General features: G+C 49.7%; 1 protein-coding gene across 1 annotated transcript; it reads left to right on the forward strand.

Moving 5' to 3' along the window:
* The first annotated feature begins 2,585 nt into the window (after nt 1-2,585).
* wnt16 (wingless-type MMTV integration site family, member 16) lies at nt 2,586-14,611 on the forward strand. The gene is made up of 4 exons (XM_072377850.1): nt 2,586-2,831; nt 4,264-4,490; nt 13,318-13,607; nt 13,687-14,611. Exons 1-4 carry the CDS (start codon nt 2,740-2,742, stop codon nt 14,140-14,142), a joined length of 1,065 nt encoding a protein of 354 aa, XP_072233951.1. The 5' UTR covers nt 2,586-2,739; the 3' UTR covers nt 14,143-14,611.
* Nucleotides 14,612-18,338: the final 3,727 nt, after the last annotated feature.

Here is an 18,338-nt window from a genome sequence, read left to right on the forward strand (position 1 = left end):
AACCACTAACTAGTATTTGATTTACATTTACAGCATTTATGAATGCTTAATACATGTCCTATCCACACTATATCTCTGGCAGATATTAACTAAGTAAAATTTGAAGTGTACTAACTCACCAGGATCTTATGCCTACTAACTATTGTCAACTAGTATCTGAAACCCACTAACAAGTCTCTGGTATTTATGATATTTACTAAATAATACATGGTAGAAGTGAATATTAACTAACTAGTATCTTGTGTACAGTAAATAACACCAAATAATCTCATACACTAACTATTATCTGATTCACATTAACTAGTCTCCGATACACAGTAATTAGTCTCTGGTGTACATTAACTAACTAGTGTGTAACACAGTCAGGCGTCTCTCTTCCGTCCAATCACAGATAACTTTCTGATGTTTAACCGCAGATCGCAGCCTCTCGCTGCCTCTCGCTGCCTCTCGCAGCCTCTCGCTGCCTCTCGCAGCCTCTTGCTGCCTCTCGCTGCCTCTCGCAGCCTCCCGCTGCCTCCCGCTGCCTCCCGCAGCCTCTCGCTGCCTCCCGCTGCCTCCCGCTGCCTCTCGCTGCCTCTCGCAGCCTCTCGCAGCCTCTCGCTGCCTCTCGCAGCCTCCCGCAGCCTCTCGCTGCCTCTCGCAGCCTCTCGCAGCCTCCCGCTGCCTCCCGCTGCCTCCCGCTGCCTCTCGCTGCCTCTCGCAGCCTCTCGCAGCCTCTCGCTGCCTCTCGCAGCCTCTCGCAGCCTCTCGCTGCCTCTCGCTGCCTCTCGCAGCCTCTCGCTGCCTCCTGCAGCCTCTCGCTGCCTCTCGCTGCCTCCCGCTGCCTCCCGCTGCCTCTCGCTGCCTCTCGCTGCCTCTCGCAGCCTCTCGCTGCCTCCCGCTGCCTCCCGCTGCCTCCCGCTGCCTCCCGCTGCCTCCCGCTGCCTCTCGCAGCCTCTCGCAGCCTCTCGCTGCCTCTCGCTGCCTCTCGCAGCCTCTCGCAGCCTCCCGCTGCCTCTCGCAGCCTCTCGCTGCCTCTCGCTGCCTCCCGCTGCCTCTCGCAGCCTCTCGCTGCCTCTCGCTGCCTCTCGCAGCCTCCCGCTGCCTCTCGCAGCCTCTCGCTGCCTCCCGCTGCCTCCCGCTGCCTCCCGCTGCCTCCCGCTGCCTCTCGCAGCCTCTCGCTGCCTCTCGCAGCCTCTCGCAGCCTCCCGCTGCCTCTCGCTGCCTCTCGCTGCCTCTCGCTGCCTCTCGCAGCCTCCCGCTGCCTCTCGCAGCCTCCCGCTGCCTCTCGCTGCCTCTCGCAGCCTCCCGCTGCCTCTCGCAGCCTCTCGCTGCCTCCCGCTGCCTCCCGCTGCCTCCCGCTGCCTCCCGCTGCCTCTCGCAGCCTCTCGCTGCCTCTCGCAGCCTCTCGCAGCCTCCCGCTGCCTCCCGCTGCCTCCCGCTGCCTCCCGCTGCCTCCCGCTGCCTCCCGCAGCCGGTCGCTGCCTCTCGCTGCCTCTCGCTGCCTCTCGCTGCCTCTCGCAGCCTCCCGCTGCCTCTCGCAGCCTCTCGCTGCCTCCCGCTGCCTCCCGCTGCCTCCCGCTGCCTCCCGCTGCCTCTCGCAGCCTCTCGCTGCCTCTCGCAGCCTCTCGCAGCCTCCCGCTGCCTCTCGCTGCCTCTCGCTGCCTCTCGCTGCCTCTCGCTGCCTCTCGCTGCCTCTCGCAGCCTCTCGCTGCCTCCCGCTGCCTCTCGCAGCCTCTCGCTGCCTCCCGCTGCCTCTCGCTGCCTCTCGCAGCCTCTCGCTGCCTCCCGCTGCCTCTCGCTGCCTCTCGCTGCCTCCCGCTGCCTCTCGCTGCCTCTCGCTGCCTCTCGCTGCCTCTCGCTGCCTCTCGCTGCCTCTCGCTGCCTCTCGCAGCCTCTCGCTGCCTCTCGCTGCCTCCCGCTGCCTCTCGCTGCCTCTCGCAGCCTCTCGCTGCCTCTCGCAGCCTCTCGCTGCCTCTCGCAGCCTCTCGCAGCCTCTCGCTGCCTCTCGCTGCCTCTCGCAGCCTCCCGCTGCCTCCCGCTGCCTCTCGCTGCCTCCCGCTGCCTCCTCCATTTATTTTTCTACTGTTCTATACCTCACTCAGTGATTTGTTGCCTCTCAGATCCAATTAGACTGATGCTAACTGCGTTTATCTCCTGAACCAAACGTCTTATTTTCTGTTGATATATATTCTATATTTTTCTACAGATGTTTATTTTGCTTTTCTCTGAACGTAACTTTGTATGAATGTGATCACAGACACCATGAATGCAGCTGGGAGGATCTGAGACTCTTTGTAATCCGTCACAGTGGAAATGAAGCCTTTATGAATGTAAATAAAACACATTTTCATATGAAGCGGGTCGTTTTCTCGCAGTTTTTTAATCCAGGAGAGTTTTCTGAAGTGTTGGGTTATTATTTATCGACCGAACAGACAGTAAAGACGGTTTCCTGCTCTGTTTCAGCCTCGTTTGCTCACCGCAGATCAAAAGTCAGCAGGTATTAATCATAATAGTGGCTCTGGTCCATCTGACCAATTAGAGCCCAGCTCTGACGTCAGCTCCTGGGCTGGGCGAATGAGGATCGTCCGGGACGGGGTCTGGTCCAGTCTGCGGCTTCTCGCCCTCAGAGTAAAAAGTTCAGATGAGCAGCAGGACGTCATCCTCTGATCTTTAACGCACGGGCACCGGGATTAACGCACGCGCTCCGGACCGGGTTTCAGCATGAGGCAGAGCCTCCCGGTGGGCTGATGAGGAGGGATGGAGACCCGGAGCTGTGGGGTTCGACGCGTGTGCGCGCTCACGCTGCTGCTGGCCTCCGTGTGTCCGCTGCGCTGCCGGGCCAGCTGGATGTGAGTAAGAGCCGCCGAACCGAGCCCGAACCGCCGAGTGGGACGCACGCGGCACGCCTCTTTTCGGACCCTTTCCCCCCAGAAACTCTCAGATTTAGTTTTTATGGAGCTGACTGCAGATTTCCGCGCGCTTCTGCGGAACCAGCTTTGCGCACGCGGGCTGTTTGTTTGTGGAATGTGAGCGCGCGGCCAACGTCTGCGCGCCTGTATCCAGGGTCCATTTTACTGCGTGCAGGTAGGCCGCGCGCATCAGACCTTTTCATCTGTTGCGAAACAAGCGTGCACGTAGCTTGATTTAGTTTTTCTGTGCGCGTGCGTTCAGCCTCATCCAGGAAAACTAAAGTAATGAAACTGCTGGTCTGATTTCATTTAGCTGCTCTGAACTGACGCGCGCGCAGGTGAAGCTCCGCTGCACGCGCTTACATTCAGGCCTCAGAGGCCTAATTCGGACCACATGTCCGTGCGTGGGTCCGTGCGTGGGTCCGCAGCTCAGAGAGATAAGCAGCGAGGTTCGTTCACGTGCTCCGCGCTCAAGCGGCCACACGCGCGCTGGTTTCACGCAATTAATTTAGAAAATCCAATAAAGCAAATGTCACAGAGGAGCTGAACAGCTGCACGTCCGGATCCAACCCTTTATTCACACACACGCATGCACGCACGCACGCGCACTCACAGACTGATCGAATCTGTGATTTAATTTAAAAATTAAACGCAATAAAACCTCAACTTCAGTCAGAAAAACAAAGCAAAAAGTCCCGTTTTAGTTCGGTTCAACTCAGGTTCTGTCTCACACACACATGTGCGTGCGTGTACAGAAATACACACATATAGTATATATATATATATATATACTTTTTAATACACTTTTTAGTATAAAGAATCATTTCTGACGTATTCGTGCGAAAAAATATACTTTGTTTTACTATTTTTTTTAGATTTTCTTGCCTTTTTCAATCATTTTGTCAAAACCGAGTAATACCAGGACATTTTTATGCATATATATATATATATATGTATATATATATATATATATATATATATATATATATATAAAACTATATATATATTTATTTTTGAATACACACAATATATATATATATATTCTTAGATTTTCTTGCCTTTTTGAAACTTTTTGTCCAAACTGAGTAATACCAGAAAACTTTTATGCATATATATATATATATATATATATATGTAACTATATATATATTTATTTTTTAATACACACAATATATATATATATATATTTAGATTTTCTTGCCTTTTTTAAACATTTTGTCCAAACTGACTAATACCAGGACATTTTTATGCACATATATATACATCTGATAACATTTCTTGTAATTTAAAGTCTCTTCCTGCGGTGGTTCCGGCCCGCAGCTCCGCAGCTTCCCCGCAGTCTGTGCGCTAACGGAGCCGCTCTCCTCCACAGGTGGCTGGGCGTGACCTCCGCCGGGGTCCCGGAGAAGCTGGGCTGCGCTAACCTGCCTCTGAGCGCGCGGCAGCGGGAGCTGTGCCGCCGGAAGCCGTTCCTGCTGCCCAGCGTGCGGGACGGAGCCCGGCTGGCGGTGGCCGAGTGTCAGAACCAGTTCAGGCACGAGCGCTGGAACTGCTCCACCTCCGAGGAGCCGCCCGTGTTCGGGCACGAGCTCACGAGCGGTCAGTGCTGCATTTAATACACATATATATATATATATATATATTTATATACATTTAATACACATATACCCCCCTGACCCTAACACTCTTTAACACACATCCGCTCTAACCTGAAGATTTAATGCTTTCTCTTTTCTTTCATCTTTCTAGATTAAATCTATTTAAGTTTTTACGGTTCTGCCTGAGAAAAACAAAACAAAAGTATAACATTTATATGTATAAAATATATACTAATTATAATAATTATCAAAAGAAATAAAGAAAACTATCATGTAACGACTCACCTGGTAAGAAAACCTGCTGCTGTAGGTGAAGAAGAACCTGAACACCTGAGCTCAGTCTGCCCCCTACAGGCCAAACACGGAAACTACATATTAGGATTAAGGATCTCCTTTAGGAAACACCGGACCGTCCTTCAGGAGAGAAAGGAGCTCCGACGCTTCCTTAAGGATCTCCTTTAGGAAACACCGGACCGTCCTTCCTGAGAGAAAGGAGCTCCGACGCTTCCTTAAGGATCTCCTTTAGGAAACACCGGACCGTCCTTCCTGAGAGAAAGGAGCTCCGACGCTTCCTTAAGGATCTCCTTTAGGAAACACCGGACCGTCCTTCCTGAGAGAAAGGAGCTCCGACGCTTCCTTAAGGATCTCCTTTAGGAAACACCGGACCGTCCTTCAGGAGAGAAAGGAGCTCCGACGCTTCCTTAAGGATCTCCTTTAGGAAACACCGGACCGTCCTTCAGGAGAGAAAGGAGCTCCGACGCTTCCTTAAGGATCTCCTTTAGGAAACACCGGACCGTCCTTCCTGAGAGAAAGGAGCTCCGACGCTTCCTTAAGGATCTCCTTTAGGAAACACCGGACCGTCCTTCCTGAGAGAAAGGAGCTCCGACGCTTCCTTAAGGATCTCCTTTAGGAAACACCGGACCGTCCTTCCTGAGAGAAAGGAGCTCCGACGCTTCCTTAAGGATCTCCTTTAGGAAACACCGGACCGTCCTTCAGGAGAGAAAGGAGCTCCGACGCTTCCTTAAGGATCTCCTTTAGGAAACACCGGACCGTCCTTCAGGAGAGAAAGGAGCTCCGACGCTTCCTTAAGGATCTCCTTTAGGAAACACCGGACCGTCCTTCCTGAGAGAAAGGAGCTCCGACGCTTCCTTAAGGATCTCCTTTAGGAAACACCGGACCGTCCTTCCTGAGAGAAAGGAGCTCCGACGCTTCCTTAAGGATCTCCTTTAGGAAACACCGGACCGTCCTTCCTGAGAGAAAGGAGCTCCGACGCTTCCTTAAGGATCTCCTTTAGGAAACACCGGACCGTCCTTCCTGAGAGAAAGGAGCTCCGACGCTTCCTTAAGGATCTCCTTTAGGAAACACCGGACCGTCCTTCAGGAGAGAAAGGAGCTCCGACGCTTCCTTAAGGATCTCCTTTAGGAAACACCGGACCGTCCTTCAGGAGAGAAAGGAGCTCCGACGCTTCCTTAAGGATCTCCTTTAGGAAACACCGGACCGTCCTTCAGGAGAGAAAGGAGCTCCGACGCTTCCTTAAGGATCTCCTTTAGGAAACACCGGACCGTCCTTCCTGAGAGAAAGGAGCTCCGACGCTTCCTTAAGGATCTCCTTTAGGAAACACCGGACCGTCCTTCAGGAGAGAAAGGAGCTCCGACGCTTCCTTAAGGATCTCCTTTAGGAAACACCGGACCGTCCTTCCTGAGAGAAAGGAGCTCCGACGCTTCCTTAAGGATCTCCTTTAGGAAACACCGGACCGTCCTTCCTGAGAGAAAGGAGCTCCGACGCTTCCTTAAGGATCTCCTTTAGGAAACACCGGACCGTCCTTCCTGAGAGAAAGGAGCTCCGACGCTTCCTTAAGGATCTCCTTTAGGAAACACCGGACCGTCCTTCAGGAGAGAAAGGAGCTCCGATGCTTCCTTAAGGATCTCCTTTAGGAAACACCGGACCGTCCTTCCTGAGAGAAAGGAGCTCCGACGCTTCCTTAAGGATCTCCTTTAGGAAACACCGGACCGTCCTTCCTGAGAGAAAGGAGCTCCGACGCTTCCTTAAGGATCTCCTTTAGGAAACACCGGACCGTCCTTCCTGAGAGAAAGGAGCTCCGACGCTTCCTTAAGGATCTCCTTTAGGAAACACCGGACCGTCCTTCAGGAGAGAAAGGAGCTCCGACGCTTCCTTAAGGATCTCCTTTAGGAAACACCGGACCGTCCTTTAGGAGAGAAAGGAGCTCCGACGCTTCCTTAAGGATCTCCTTTAGGAAACACCGGACCGTCCTTCATGAGAGAAAGGAGCTCCGACGCTTCCTTAAGGATCTCCTTTAGGAAACACCGGACCGTCCTTCATGAGAGAAAGGAGCTCCGACGCTTCCTTAAGGATCTCCTTTAGGAAACACCGGACCGTCCTTCATGAGAGAAAGGAGCTCCGACGCTTCCTTAAGGATCTCCTTTAGGAAACACCGGACCGTCCTTCCTGAGAGAAAGGAGCTCCGACGCTTCCTTAAGGATCTCCTTTAGGAAACACCGGACCGTCCTTCATGAGAGAAAGGAGCTCCGACGCTTCCTTAAGGATCTCCTTTAGGAAACACCGGACCGTCCTTCAGGAGAGAAAGGAGCTCCGACGCTTCCTTAAGGATCTCCTTTAGGAAACACCGGACCGTCCTTCAGGAGAGAAAGGAGCTCCGACGCTTCCTTAAGGATCTCCTTTAGGAAACACCGGACCGTCCTTCCTGAGAGAAAGGAGCTCCGACGCTTCCTTAAGGATCTCCTTTAGGAAACACCGGACCGTCCTTCCTGAGAGAAAGGAGCTCCGACGCTTCCTTAAGGATCTCCTTTAGGAAACACCGGACCGTCCTTCCTGAGAGAAAGGAGCTCCGACGCTTCCTTAAGGATCTCCTTTAGGAAACACCGGACCGTCCTTCCTGAGAGAAAGGAGCTCCGACGCTTCCTTAAGGATCTCCTTTAGGAAACACCGGACCGTCCTTCCTGAGAGAAAGGAGCTCCGACGCTTCCTTAAGGATCTCCTTTAGGAAACACCGGACCGTCCTTCAAGAGAGAAAGGAGCTCCGACGCTTCCTTAAGGATCTCCTTTAGGAAACACCGGACCGTCCTTCAGGAGAGAAAGGAGCTCCGACGCTTCCTTAAGGATCTCCTTTAGGAAACACCGGACCGTCCTTCCTGAGAGAAAGGAGCTCCGACGCTTCCTTAAGGATCTCCTTTAGGAAACACCGGACCGTCCTTCAAGAGAGAAAGGAGCTCCGACGCTTCCTTAAGGATCTCCTTTAGGAAACACCGGACCGTCCTTCAAGAGAGAAAGGAGCTCCGACGCTTCCTTAAGGATCTCCTTTAGGAAACACCGGACCGTCCTTCAAGAGAGAAAGGAGCTCCGACGCTTCCTTAAGGATCTCCTTTAGGAAACACCGGACCGTCCTTCATGAGAGAAAGGAGCTCCGACGCTTCCTTAAGGATCTCCTTTAGGAAACACCGGACCGTCCTTCAAGAGAGAAAGGAGCTCCGACGCTTCCTTAAGGATCTCCTTTAGGAAACACCGGACCGTCCTTCAAGAGAGAAAGGAGCTCCGACGCTTCCTTAAGGATCTCCTTTAGGAAACACCGGACCGTCCTTCCTGAGAGAAAGGAGCTCCGACGCTTCCTTAAGGATCTCCTTTAGGAAACACCGGACCGTCCTTCCTGAGAGAAAGGAGCTCCGACGCTTCCTTAAGGATCTCCTTTAGGAAACACCGGACCGTCCTTCCTGAGAGAAAGGAGCTCCGACGCTTCCTTAAGGATCTCCTTTAGGAAACACCGGACCGTCCTTCCTGAGAGAAAGGAGCTCCGACGCTTCCTTAAGGATCTCCTTTAGGAAACACCGGACCGTCCTTCCTGAGAGAAAGGAGCTCCGACGCTTCCTTAAGGATCTCCTTTAGGAAACACCGGACCGTCCTTCCTGAGAGAAAGGAGCTCCGACGCTTCCTTAAGGATCTCCTTCAGGAAACACCGGACCGTCCTTCCTGAGAGAAAGGAGCTCCGACGCTTCCTTAAGGATCTCCTTTAGGAAACACCGGACCGTCCTTTAGGAGAGAAAGGAGCTCCGACGCTTCCTTAAGGATCTCCTTTAGGAAACACCGGACCGTCCTTCCTGAGAGAAAGGAGCTCCGACGCTTCCTTAAGGATCTCCTTTAGGAAACACCGGACCGTCCTTCAGGAGAGAAAGGAGCTCCGACGCTTCCTTAAGGATCTCCTTTAGGAAACACCGGACCGTCCTTTAGGAGAGAAAGGAGCTCCGACGCTTCCTTAAGGATCTCCTTTAGGAAACACCGGACCGTCCTTCCTGAGAGAAAGGAGCTCCGACGCTTCCTTAAGGATCTCCTTTAGGAAACACCGGACCGTCCTTCAGGAGAGAAAGGAGCTCCGACGCTTCCTTAAGGATCTCCTTTAGGAAACACCGGACCGTCCTTCATGAGAGAAAGGAGCTCCGACGCTTCCTTAAGGATCTCCTTTAGGAAACACCGGACCGTCCTTCAGGAGAGAAAGGAGCTCCGATGCTTCCTTAAGGATCTCCTTTAGGAAACACCGGACCGTCCTTCCTGAGAGAAAGGAGCTCCGATGCTTCCTTAACGATCTCCTTTAGGAAACACCGGACCGTCCTTCCTGAGAGAAAGGAGCTCCGACGCTTCCTTAAGGATCTCCTTTAGGAAACACCGGACCGTCCTTCCTGAGAGAAAGGAGCTCCGACGCTTCCTTAAGGATCTCCTTTAGGAAACACCGGACCGTCCTTCCTGAGAGAAAGGAGCTCCGACGCTTCCTTAAGGATCTCCTTTAGGAAACACCGGACCGTCCTTCAGGAGAGAAAGGAGCTCCGACGCTTCCTTAACGATCTCCTTTAGGAAACACCGGACCGTCCTTCCTGAGAGAAAGGAGCTCCGACGCTTCCTTAAGGATCTCCTTTAGGAAACACCGGACCGTCCTTCCTGAGAGAAAGGAGCTCCGACGCTTCCTTAAGGATCTCCTTTAGGAAACACCGGACCGTCCTTCAGGAGAGAAAGGAGCTCCGACGCTTCCTTAAGGATCTCCTTTAGGAAACACCGGACCGTCCTTCAGGAGAGAAAGGAGCTCCGACGCTTCCTTAAGGATCTCCTTTAGGAAACACCGGACCGTCCTTCCTGAGAGAAAGGAGCTCCGACGCTTCCTTAAGGATCTCCTTTAGGAAACACCGGACCGTCCTTCCTGAGAGAAAGGAGCTCCGATGCTTCCTTAACGATCTCCTTTAGGAAACACCGGACCGTCCTTCCTGAGAGAAAGGAGCTCCGACGCTTCCTTAAGGATCTCCTTTAGGAAACACCGGACCGTCCTTCCTGAGAGAAAGGAGCTCCGACGCTTCCTTAAGGATCTCCTTTAGGAAACACCGGACCGTCCTTCATGAGAGAAAGGAGCTCCGACGCTTCCTTAAGGATCTCCTTTAGGAAACACCGGACCGTCCTTCCTGAGAGAAAGGAGCTCCGACGCTTCCTTAAGGATCTCCTTTAGGAAACACCGGACCGTCCTTTAGGAGAGAAAGGAGCTCCGACGCTTCCTTAAGGATCTCCTTCAGGAAACACCGGACCGTCCTTTAGGAGAGAAAGGAGCTCCGACGCTTCCTTAAGGATCTCCTTTAGGAAACACCGGACCGTCCTTCCTGAGAGAAAGGAGCTCCGACGCTTCCTTAAGGATCTCCTTTAGGAAACACCGGACCGTCCTTCAGGAGAGAAAGGAGCTCCGACGCTTCCTTAAGGATCTCCTTTAGGAAACACCGGACCGTCCTTCCTGAGAGAAAGGAGCTCCGACGCTTCCTTAAGGATCTCCTTTAGGAAACACCGGACCGTCCTTCAGGAGAGAAAGGAGCTCCGACGCTTCCTTAAGGATCTCCTTTAGGAAACACCGGACCGTCCTTCCTGAGAGAAAGGAGCTCCGACGCTTCCTTAAGGATCTCCTTTAGGAAACACCGGACCGTCCTTCCTGAGAGAAAGGAGCTCCGACGCTTCCTTAAGGATCTCCTTTAGGAAACACCGGACCGTCCTTCAGGAGAGAAAGGAGCTCCGACGCTTCCTTAAGGATCTCCTTTAGGAAACACCGGACCGTCCTTCCTGAGAGAAAGGAGCTCCGACGCTTCCTTAAGGATCTCCTTTAGGAAACACCGGACCGTCCTTCCTGAGAGAAAGGAGCTCCGACGCTTCCTTAAGGATCTCCTTTAGGAAACACCGGACCGTCCTTCCTGAGAGAAAGGAGCTCCGACGCTTCCTTAAGGATCTCCTTTAGGAAACACCGGACCGTCCTTCCTGAGAGAAAGGAGCTCCGACGCTTCCTTAAGGATCTCCTTTAGGAATTTCTTGAACTCTTTCAGACTCTGATGCCTTTGAACAGAGAAGTTTCTCATCCTGCAGCAGGATCCATGTAATTATCTTTATTTCTGGACATTTCCTGTCCTTGGTCATTAACAGTGAAAGAGCGCATGTGGTCACAGTTTAAATGGGTCATGTGACATCAGCAACTTATTTAAAAGTTCAGTGACTCTTTAGTCCCACAGAAAGATCAAATATTTCAGTTAATTCAGTTAAAATCATAAAAAATCTTCAGTCACTCCTTACTTTAATAAAGTTTTACTTCAAGATATTCCCAACAGATGTCAGAAGTTCCTGTTTACGTCCATCTTGGAGAGATTTCTGACCTGATCATGTGTTATAAAGTAAAGCCGGTGAACCCGTTCAGGTGAGCTGGAGCCTATCAGAGGCTCACCTGCACTGGTGCATCACAGGGTCACCGACAGCCACACATCATTTCTCACAGTCAGGACAGATGGAAAAACATCAGATCAATCATCTCCTGACTCCAAACTAAATAAAAACCTTAAAAAGAAGTGAAAAAAGCTGTTTTTGTGGCTAAAAACCCTCATCCAGATGGAAGAAGCTTCAGAAAAACAAAGGATTTTATTTAAAATCAATGAAAATGTCTCTTTAACCAATCAGAGGAGCCTTTAAGAAGTTCAAATCTTTAGCTTTGATGTGATTAACTGGAGGTCAGAACCAGCTGCATGTCTAACAACAGTCCTGTTGTCACATATTCAGACACGGAGTGAGCAGGGATGGTGACAGCACCCCCCCGTGGTGAACCTGTGGAAGTGCATCTCATTTCAGACCGGATAACACCCCCCCCTCTGTGTCCTGTTGGTCAGAAGTTTAAAGTCCAGCCCAGCAGACAAACTTTAAATGCTTTTATTATGAATTCATGTTAAAAAATGACCCGCAGAAGCCAGTTAACCAGTAACTGTAACCAGTAACTAACCAGTAACTGTAACCAGTAACTAACCAGTAACTGTAACCAGTAACTAACCAGTTCAGCATACACTAACTCTAATGGTGCAGACCTTCTGTAGCTTAAAGTCTAACTATTTGACACGTTGTTAATACAGTGAGGCTCTGAAATGTGCACCATCCTGAGCAGGAGGCGCAGATTACCAGCAGATATGATGACTTTAACCTCTCAGTTGATGCTTTAACTGTGTACTTTCCCTCACTCATGCTGTCTAAAGCACACATATGATACCTCAAAACGTGCGTCTGGGTCTGCAGAAGTGTGCTTGTATTTTTCTCTCTCATTACTAAAATGGTTTTTGAGAAAATGACCTTAGAATCAGCACTGTCCCTCTCCATTAGAAATACAGGGAAATCCACAGAAACCACTCATCCTCCACACTAATCACAGCCTAAAACCTCCCTAACATCCACTATTTTTGTTAAAACTGGATAAATTCTTGCTCAAAATGAAGCTATTTATGTCTTCTTTCCATATTTGTGCTATAAATTATGCTTTTTCTTTCAAATCACCTCAGATTCAGAGCAAAGTCACACATTTTCATTAAAAACAGGCCCTCTCCATTAGAAATCCACAGAAACCACACTAATCACAGCCTAAAACCTCCCTAACATCCACTATTTTTGTTAAAACTGGATAAATTCTTGCTCAAAATGAAGCTATTTATGTCTTCTTTCCATATTTGTGCTATAAATTATGCTTTTTCTTTCAAATCACCTCAGATTCAGAGCAAAGTCACACATTTTCATTAAAAACAGGCCCTCTCCATTAGAAATCCACAGAAACCACACTCATCACAGCCTAAAACCTCCTTAACATCCACAATTTCTCTTAAAACTGGATAAATTCTAGCTTAACATGAAGCTATTTATGTCTTCTTTCCATATTTGTGCTTTAACTTATGCTTTTTCTCTCAAATCACCTCAGATTCAGAGCAAAATCACACATTTCCATGATAAACAGGCCCTCCTTCACTCATTTAAAGTGACAGTGAGGGCTGCATTCAAACTGCTATAAAACCTATATTTTACACAGGACCTTGATATAAATCACATCAGTGTCTTCAGCAGACCTTTCTCTTACTGAAAAGTTAATTTTGACTTTTAAATCCATTGAAACAGCTGTTTGTTGTCAGGGGACACAGCCTGTCCTCCTCTGTCTCTCTCTGGCTCCTGTGTACTTTCCCTCACTCACTCTGTATAAAGCAGGCAGGTTTCACCAGAACAAGCCACAATCTCATTTTCCAGACTGGATTTGAAATATCTGGCAACTAGCAGCTCTCAGCTCTCATCTGTGTGTGTGTGTGGACGGGCAGCAGCTGGGCACCCATCAAAATTTCAGAAATTTTCTAGTTAAGGTTAAGGGTTTTAACCTTTAACTTTGAACTTTAACCTTTTATAACCGGTTTTATGTGATTTGAAGGAGAACAAGTGGAAGCTCCCTCAGTTTTCCTTCCTTCTGACTGAACCACCGTGTTTCCGTCCCGCAGGAACCAAAGAAACGGCCTACATCTACGCGGTGATGGCGGCGGGACTCGTGCACGCCATCACGCGCTCCTGCAGCCAGGGCAACATGACGGAGTGCGGCTGCGATGCGCGCCTGCGGGGCGGCGGCTCAGCAGCAGAGGGCTGGCACTGGGGCGGCTGTTCGGATCACATCCAGTACGGGACCTGGTTCAGCCGCAAGTTCATCGACAACACGGCGAAGAACGCGTCGGCGAGCCGCGGCGCGCACACCCTGAGCACCATGAACCAGCACAACAGCGAGGCGGGACGACAGGTGAGCGCCGTCCTCTACCTGCGTCACAGTCACTGAGCTGTTCAGCACACTTTCAGCCTGGCGTTTCTGCGTCCTGCAGGTGGTCGACAGGACGATGTCCACAGACTGCCGCTGTCATGGCGTCTCCGGCTCCTGCGCCGTGAAGACGTGTTGGAGGACGATGGCGCCATTCGAGCGCGTCGGCGCGTACCTGAAGGAGCGGTATGAGCGCAGCATTCAGGTGTCGGATCGCTCCAGGAAGAAAACGAGGAGGAAGGACCAGCGCCGGCCCGTCGACAAACACCAGCTCATCTACCTGAACAAGTCTCCGAACTACTGCCTGCCGGACCGGCGCCGGGGCATCGCCGGGACCAGAGGCCGCCGCTGCAACCGGACTTCGGCCGGGCCGGACGGCTGCAACCTGCTGTGCTGCGGGAGAGGATACAACACGCACGTGGTGAGACACGTTCAACGCTGCGAGTGCAAGTTCGTCTGGTGCTGCTACGTCCGCTGCAGGCGCTGCGAGAGCATGAACGACATGCACACCTGTAAATGACGGCACAGCTGGAGCACAGCTGGAAATGACGGCACAGCTGGAGCACAGCTGTAAAAGACCTCACACCTGGAGCACAGCTGTAAAAGACCTCACACCTGGAGCACAGCTGGAAATGACCTCACACCTGGAGCACAGCTGGAGCACAGCTGGAAATAACCCTCAGCACACCTGGAAATGACCTCACAGCTGGAGCACACCTGTAAATGACCTCACAGCTGGAGCACACCTGGAAATAACCCTCAGCACACCTGGAGCACAGCTGGAGCACAGCTGGAGCACAGCTGGAAATGACCTCACACCTGGAGCACACCTGGAAATGACCTCACACCTGGAGCACAGCTGGAAATGACCTCACACCTGGAGCACAGCTGGAAATGACCTCACACCTGGAGCACAGCTGGAGATAACCCTCAGCACACCTGGAAATGACCTCACACCTGGAGCACAGCTGGAGATAACCCTCAGCACACCTGGAAATGACCTCACACCTGGAGCACAGCTGGAGATAACCCTCAGCACACCTGGAAATGACCTCACACCTGGAGCACAGCTGGAGATAACCCTCAGCACACCTGAAACATTCGAGCAAATCCTTCTTTAATGTTGAAGAGGAGGAGTCTGAGCTGCTGTGAGAACGTGACACCTGACAGCCCGTGCACACCTGACAGCCCGTGCACACCTGACAGGCCGTGCACACCTGACAGGCCGTGCACACCTGACAGCCCGTGCACACCTGACAGCCCGTGCACACCTGACAGCCCGTGCACACCTGACAGGCCGTGCACACCTGACAGGCCGTGCACACCTGACAGCCCGTGCACACCTGACAGGCCGTGCACACCTGACAGGCCGTGCACACCTGACAGCCCGTGCACACCTGACAGCCCGTGCACACCTGACAGGCCGTGCACACCTGACAGGCCGTGCACACCTGACAGCCCGTGCACACCTGACAGCCCGTGCACACCTGACAGCCCGTGCACACCTGACAGGCCGTGCACACCTGACAGGCCGTGCACACCTGACAGCCCGTGCACACCTGACAGGCCGTGCACACCTGACAGCCCGTGCACACCTGACAGCCCGTGCACACCTGACAGGCCGTGCACACCTGACAGGCCGTGCACACCTGACAGCCCGTGCACACCTGATAGGCCGTGCACACCTGACAGGCCGTGCACACTCCAGACTCGGTCCAGGTGTGGAAGGAGGAGGATGTTTCTCTCCAGCCAATCAGATTTGGTTTTCACCTGTAGATTCAGAGATTTCCCTCCTGGGATGTTAGACCAACAGCAAACAGATGTCAGCAGTCAGCTGCTACCTGTCAGTGACATCAGGCAGGTGAACAATGACTCTAACATCCTGGAACAAGCCTCCAAAAGAGCCTCCTGTTGGGAGTTTTAAATCCAGATTAACTTCAGTGGCACACCTGAGCAACAAAAACTGAGACATTTTTCACAGCTGATTAGGTACAAAAGAGCTCATTTCTTCTTCTTAAAGCTTCAGAAATCCTCCTGAGATTAAAGACTCTACAACAAACTGATCCTGGATCATTTGTCCCAAAACAATCCATCAACTGTTTTGTGCTAATAAACATTTATTTATGTGTAAATGACTTGATGTTGATCTTTTTTAAGGGGAAAATGTGTTCTTTCTTATTTTTGTTGTATCAGTATGACATGTTGTACGTTTCTACCTGCAGTCTGAAATATGAAACCCATTCATTCATTCATGTGTGACAGGAAGTAACAAACAGGGAGTAACAAACAGGAAGTAACAAACAGGATGTAACAAACAGGAAGTAACAAACAGGGAGTAACAAACAGGAAGTAACAAACAGGAAGAAACAAACAGGAAGAAACAAACAGGAAGTAACAAACAGGGAGTAACAAACAGGAAGCAACAAACAGGAAGCAACAAACAGGAAGTAACAAACAGGAAGTAACAAACAGGGAGTAACAAACAGGAAGGAACAAACAGGGAGTAACAAACAGGAAGGAACAAACAGGATGTAACAAACAGGAAGTAACAAACAGGGAGTAACAAACAGGAAGCAACAAACAGGAAGCAACAAACAGGAAGTAACAAACAGGAAGAAACAAACAGGAAGTAACAAACAGGAAGTAACAAACAGGGAGTAACAAACAGGAAGGAACAAACAGGATGTAACAAACAGGAAGTAACAAACAGGGAGGAACAAACAGGAAGTAACAAACAGGAAGAAACAAACAGGAAGTAACAAACAGGGAGTAACAAACAGGAAGGAACAAACAGGATGTAACAAACAGGAAGTAACAAACAGGGAGGAACAAACAGGAAGTAACAAACAGGAAGAAACAAACAGGAAGAAACAAACAGGAAGTAACAAACAGGGAGTAACAAACAGGAAGGAACAAACAGGATGTAACAAACAGGAAGTAACAAACAGGGAGTAACAAACAGGAAGAAACAAACAGGAAGCAACAAACAGGAAGAAACAAACAGGAAGTAACAAACAGGAAGTAACAAACAGGGAGTAACAAACAGGAAGTAACAAACAGGGAGTAACAAACAGGAAGTAACAAACAGGAAGGAACAAACAGGATGTAACAAACAGTAACAAACAGGATGTAACAAACAGGAAGCAACAAACAGGAAGCAACAAACAGGAAGTAACAAACAGGGAGTAACAAACAGGAAGGAACAAACAGGATGTAACAAACAGGAAGTAACAAACAGGGAGGAACAAACAGGAAGTAACAAACAGGAAGAAACAAACAGGAAGAAACAAACAGGAAGTAACAAACAGGGAGTAACAAACAGGAAGGAACAAACAGGATGTAACAAACAGGAAGTAACAAACAGGGAGGAACAAACAGGAAGTAACAAACAGGAAGAAACAAACAGGAAGTAACAAACAGGGAGTAACAAACAGGAAGAAACAAACAGGAAGCAACAAACAGGAAGAAACAAACAGGAAGTAACAAACAGGAAGTAACAAACAGGGAGTAACAAACAGGAAGTAACAAACAGGGAGTAACAAACAGGAAGTAACAAACAGGAAGGAACAAACAGGATGTAACAAACAGTAACAAACAGGATGTAACAAACAGGAAGTAACAAACAGTAACAAACAGGATGTAACAAACAGTAACAAACAGGATGTAACAAACAGGAAGTAACAAAAAGGGAGTAACAAACAGGAAGGAACAAACAGGAAGTAACAAACAGGAAGCAACAAACAGGAAGCAACAAACAGGAAGTAACAAACAGGGAGTAACAAACAGGAAGTAACAAACAGGGAGTAACAGACAGGAAGTAACAAACAGGGAGTAACAAACAGTAACAAACAGGATGTAACAAACAGGAAGTAACAAACAGTAACAAACAGGATGTAACAAACAGTAACAAACAGGATGTAACAAACAGGAAGTAACAAAAAGGGAGTAACAAACAGGAAGGAACAAACAGGAAGTAACAAACAGGAAGCAACAAACAGGAAGCAACAAACAGGAAGTAACAAACAGGGAGTAACAAACAGGAAGTAACAAACAGGGAGTAACAGACAGGAAGTAACAAACAGGGAGTAACAAACAGGAAGGAACAAACAGGAAGGAACAAACAGGGAGTAACAAACAGCAACAAACACGGAGTAACAAACAGGAAGTAACAAACAGGGAGTAACAAACAGCAACAAACACGGAGTAACAAACAGGAAGTAACAAACAGGGAGTAACAAACACGGAGTAACAAACAGCAACAAACACGGAGTAACAAACAGGAAGTAACAAACAGGGAGTAACAAACAGGGAGTAACAAACACAGAGTAACAAACAGGAAGTAACAAACAGGAAGTAACAAACAGGGAGTAACAAACACAGAGTAACAAACAGGAAGTAACAAACAGGGAGTAACAAACAGGGAGTAACAAACACAGAGTAACAAACAGGAAGTAACAAACAGGAAGTAACAAACAGGAAGTAACAAACAGGGAGTAACAAACAGGAAGTAACAAACAGGAAGAAACAAACAGGAAGTAACAAACAGGAAGTAACAAACAGGGAGTAACAAACAGGAAGGAACAAACAGGATGTAACAAACAGGAAGTAACAAACAGGGAGGAACAAACAGGAAGTAACAAACAGGAAGAAACAAACAGGAAGAAACAAACAGGAAGTAACAAACAGGGAGTAACAAACAGGAAGTAACAAACAGGG

Source organism: Leuresthes tenuis, unplaced genomic scaffold, assembly GCF_036924035.1.
Source record: "Leuresthes tenuis unplaced genomic scaffold, fLeuTen1.0.hap1 SCAF_23, whole genome shotgun sequence".
NCBI classification, from domain to species: domain Eukaryota; kingdom Metazoa; phylum Chordata; class Actinopteri; order Atheriniformes; family Atherinopsidae; genus Leuresthes; species Leuresthes tenuis.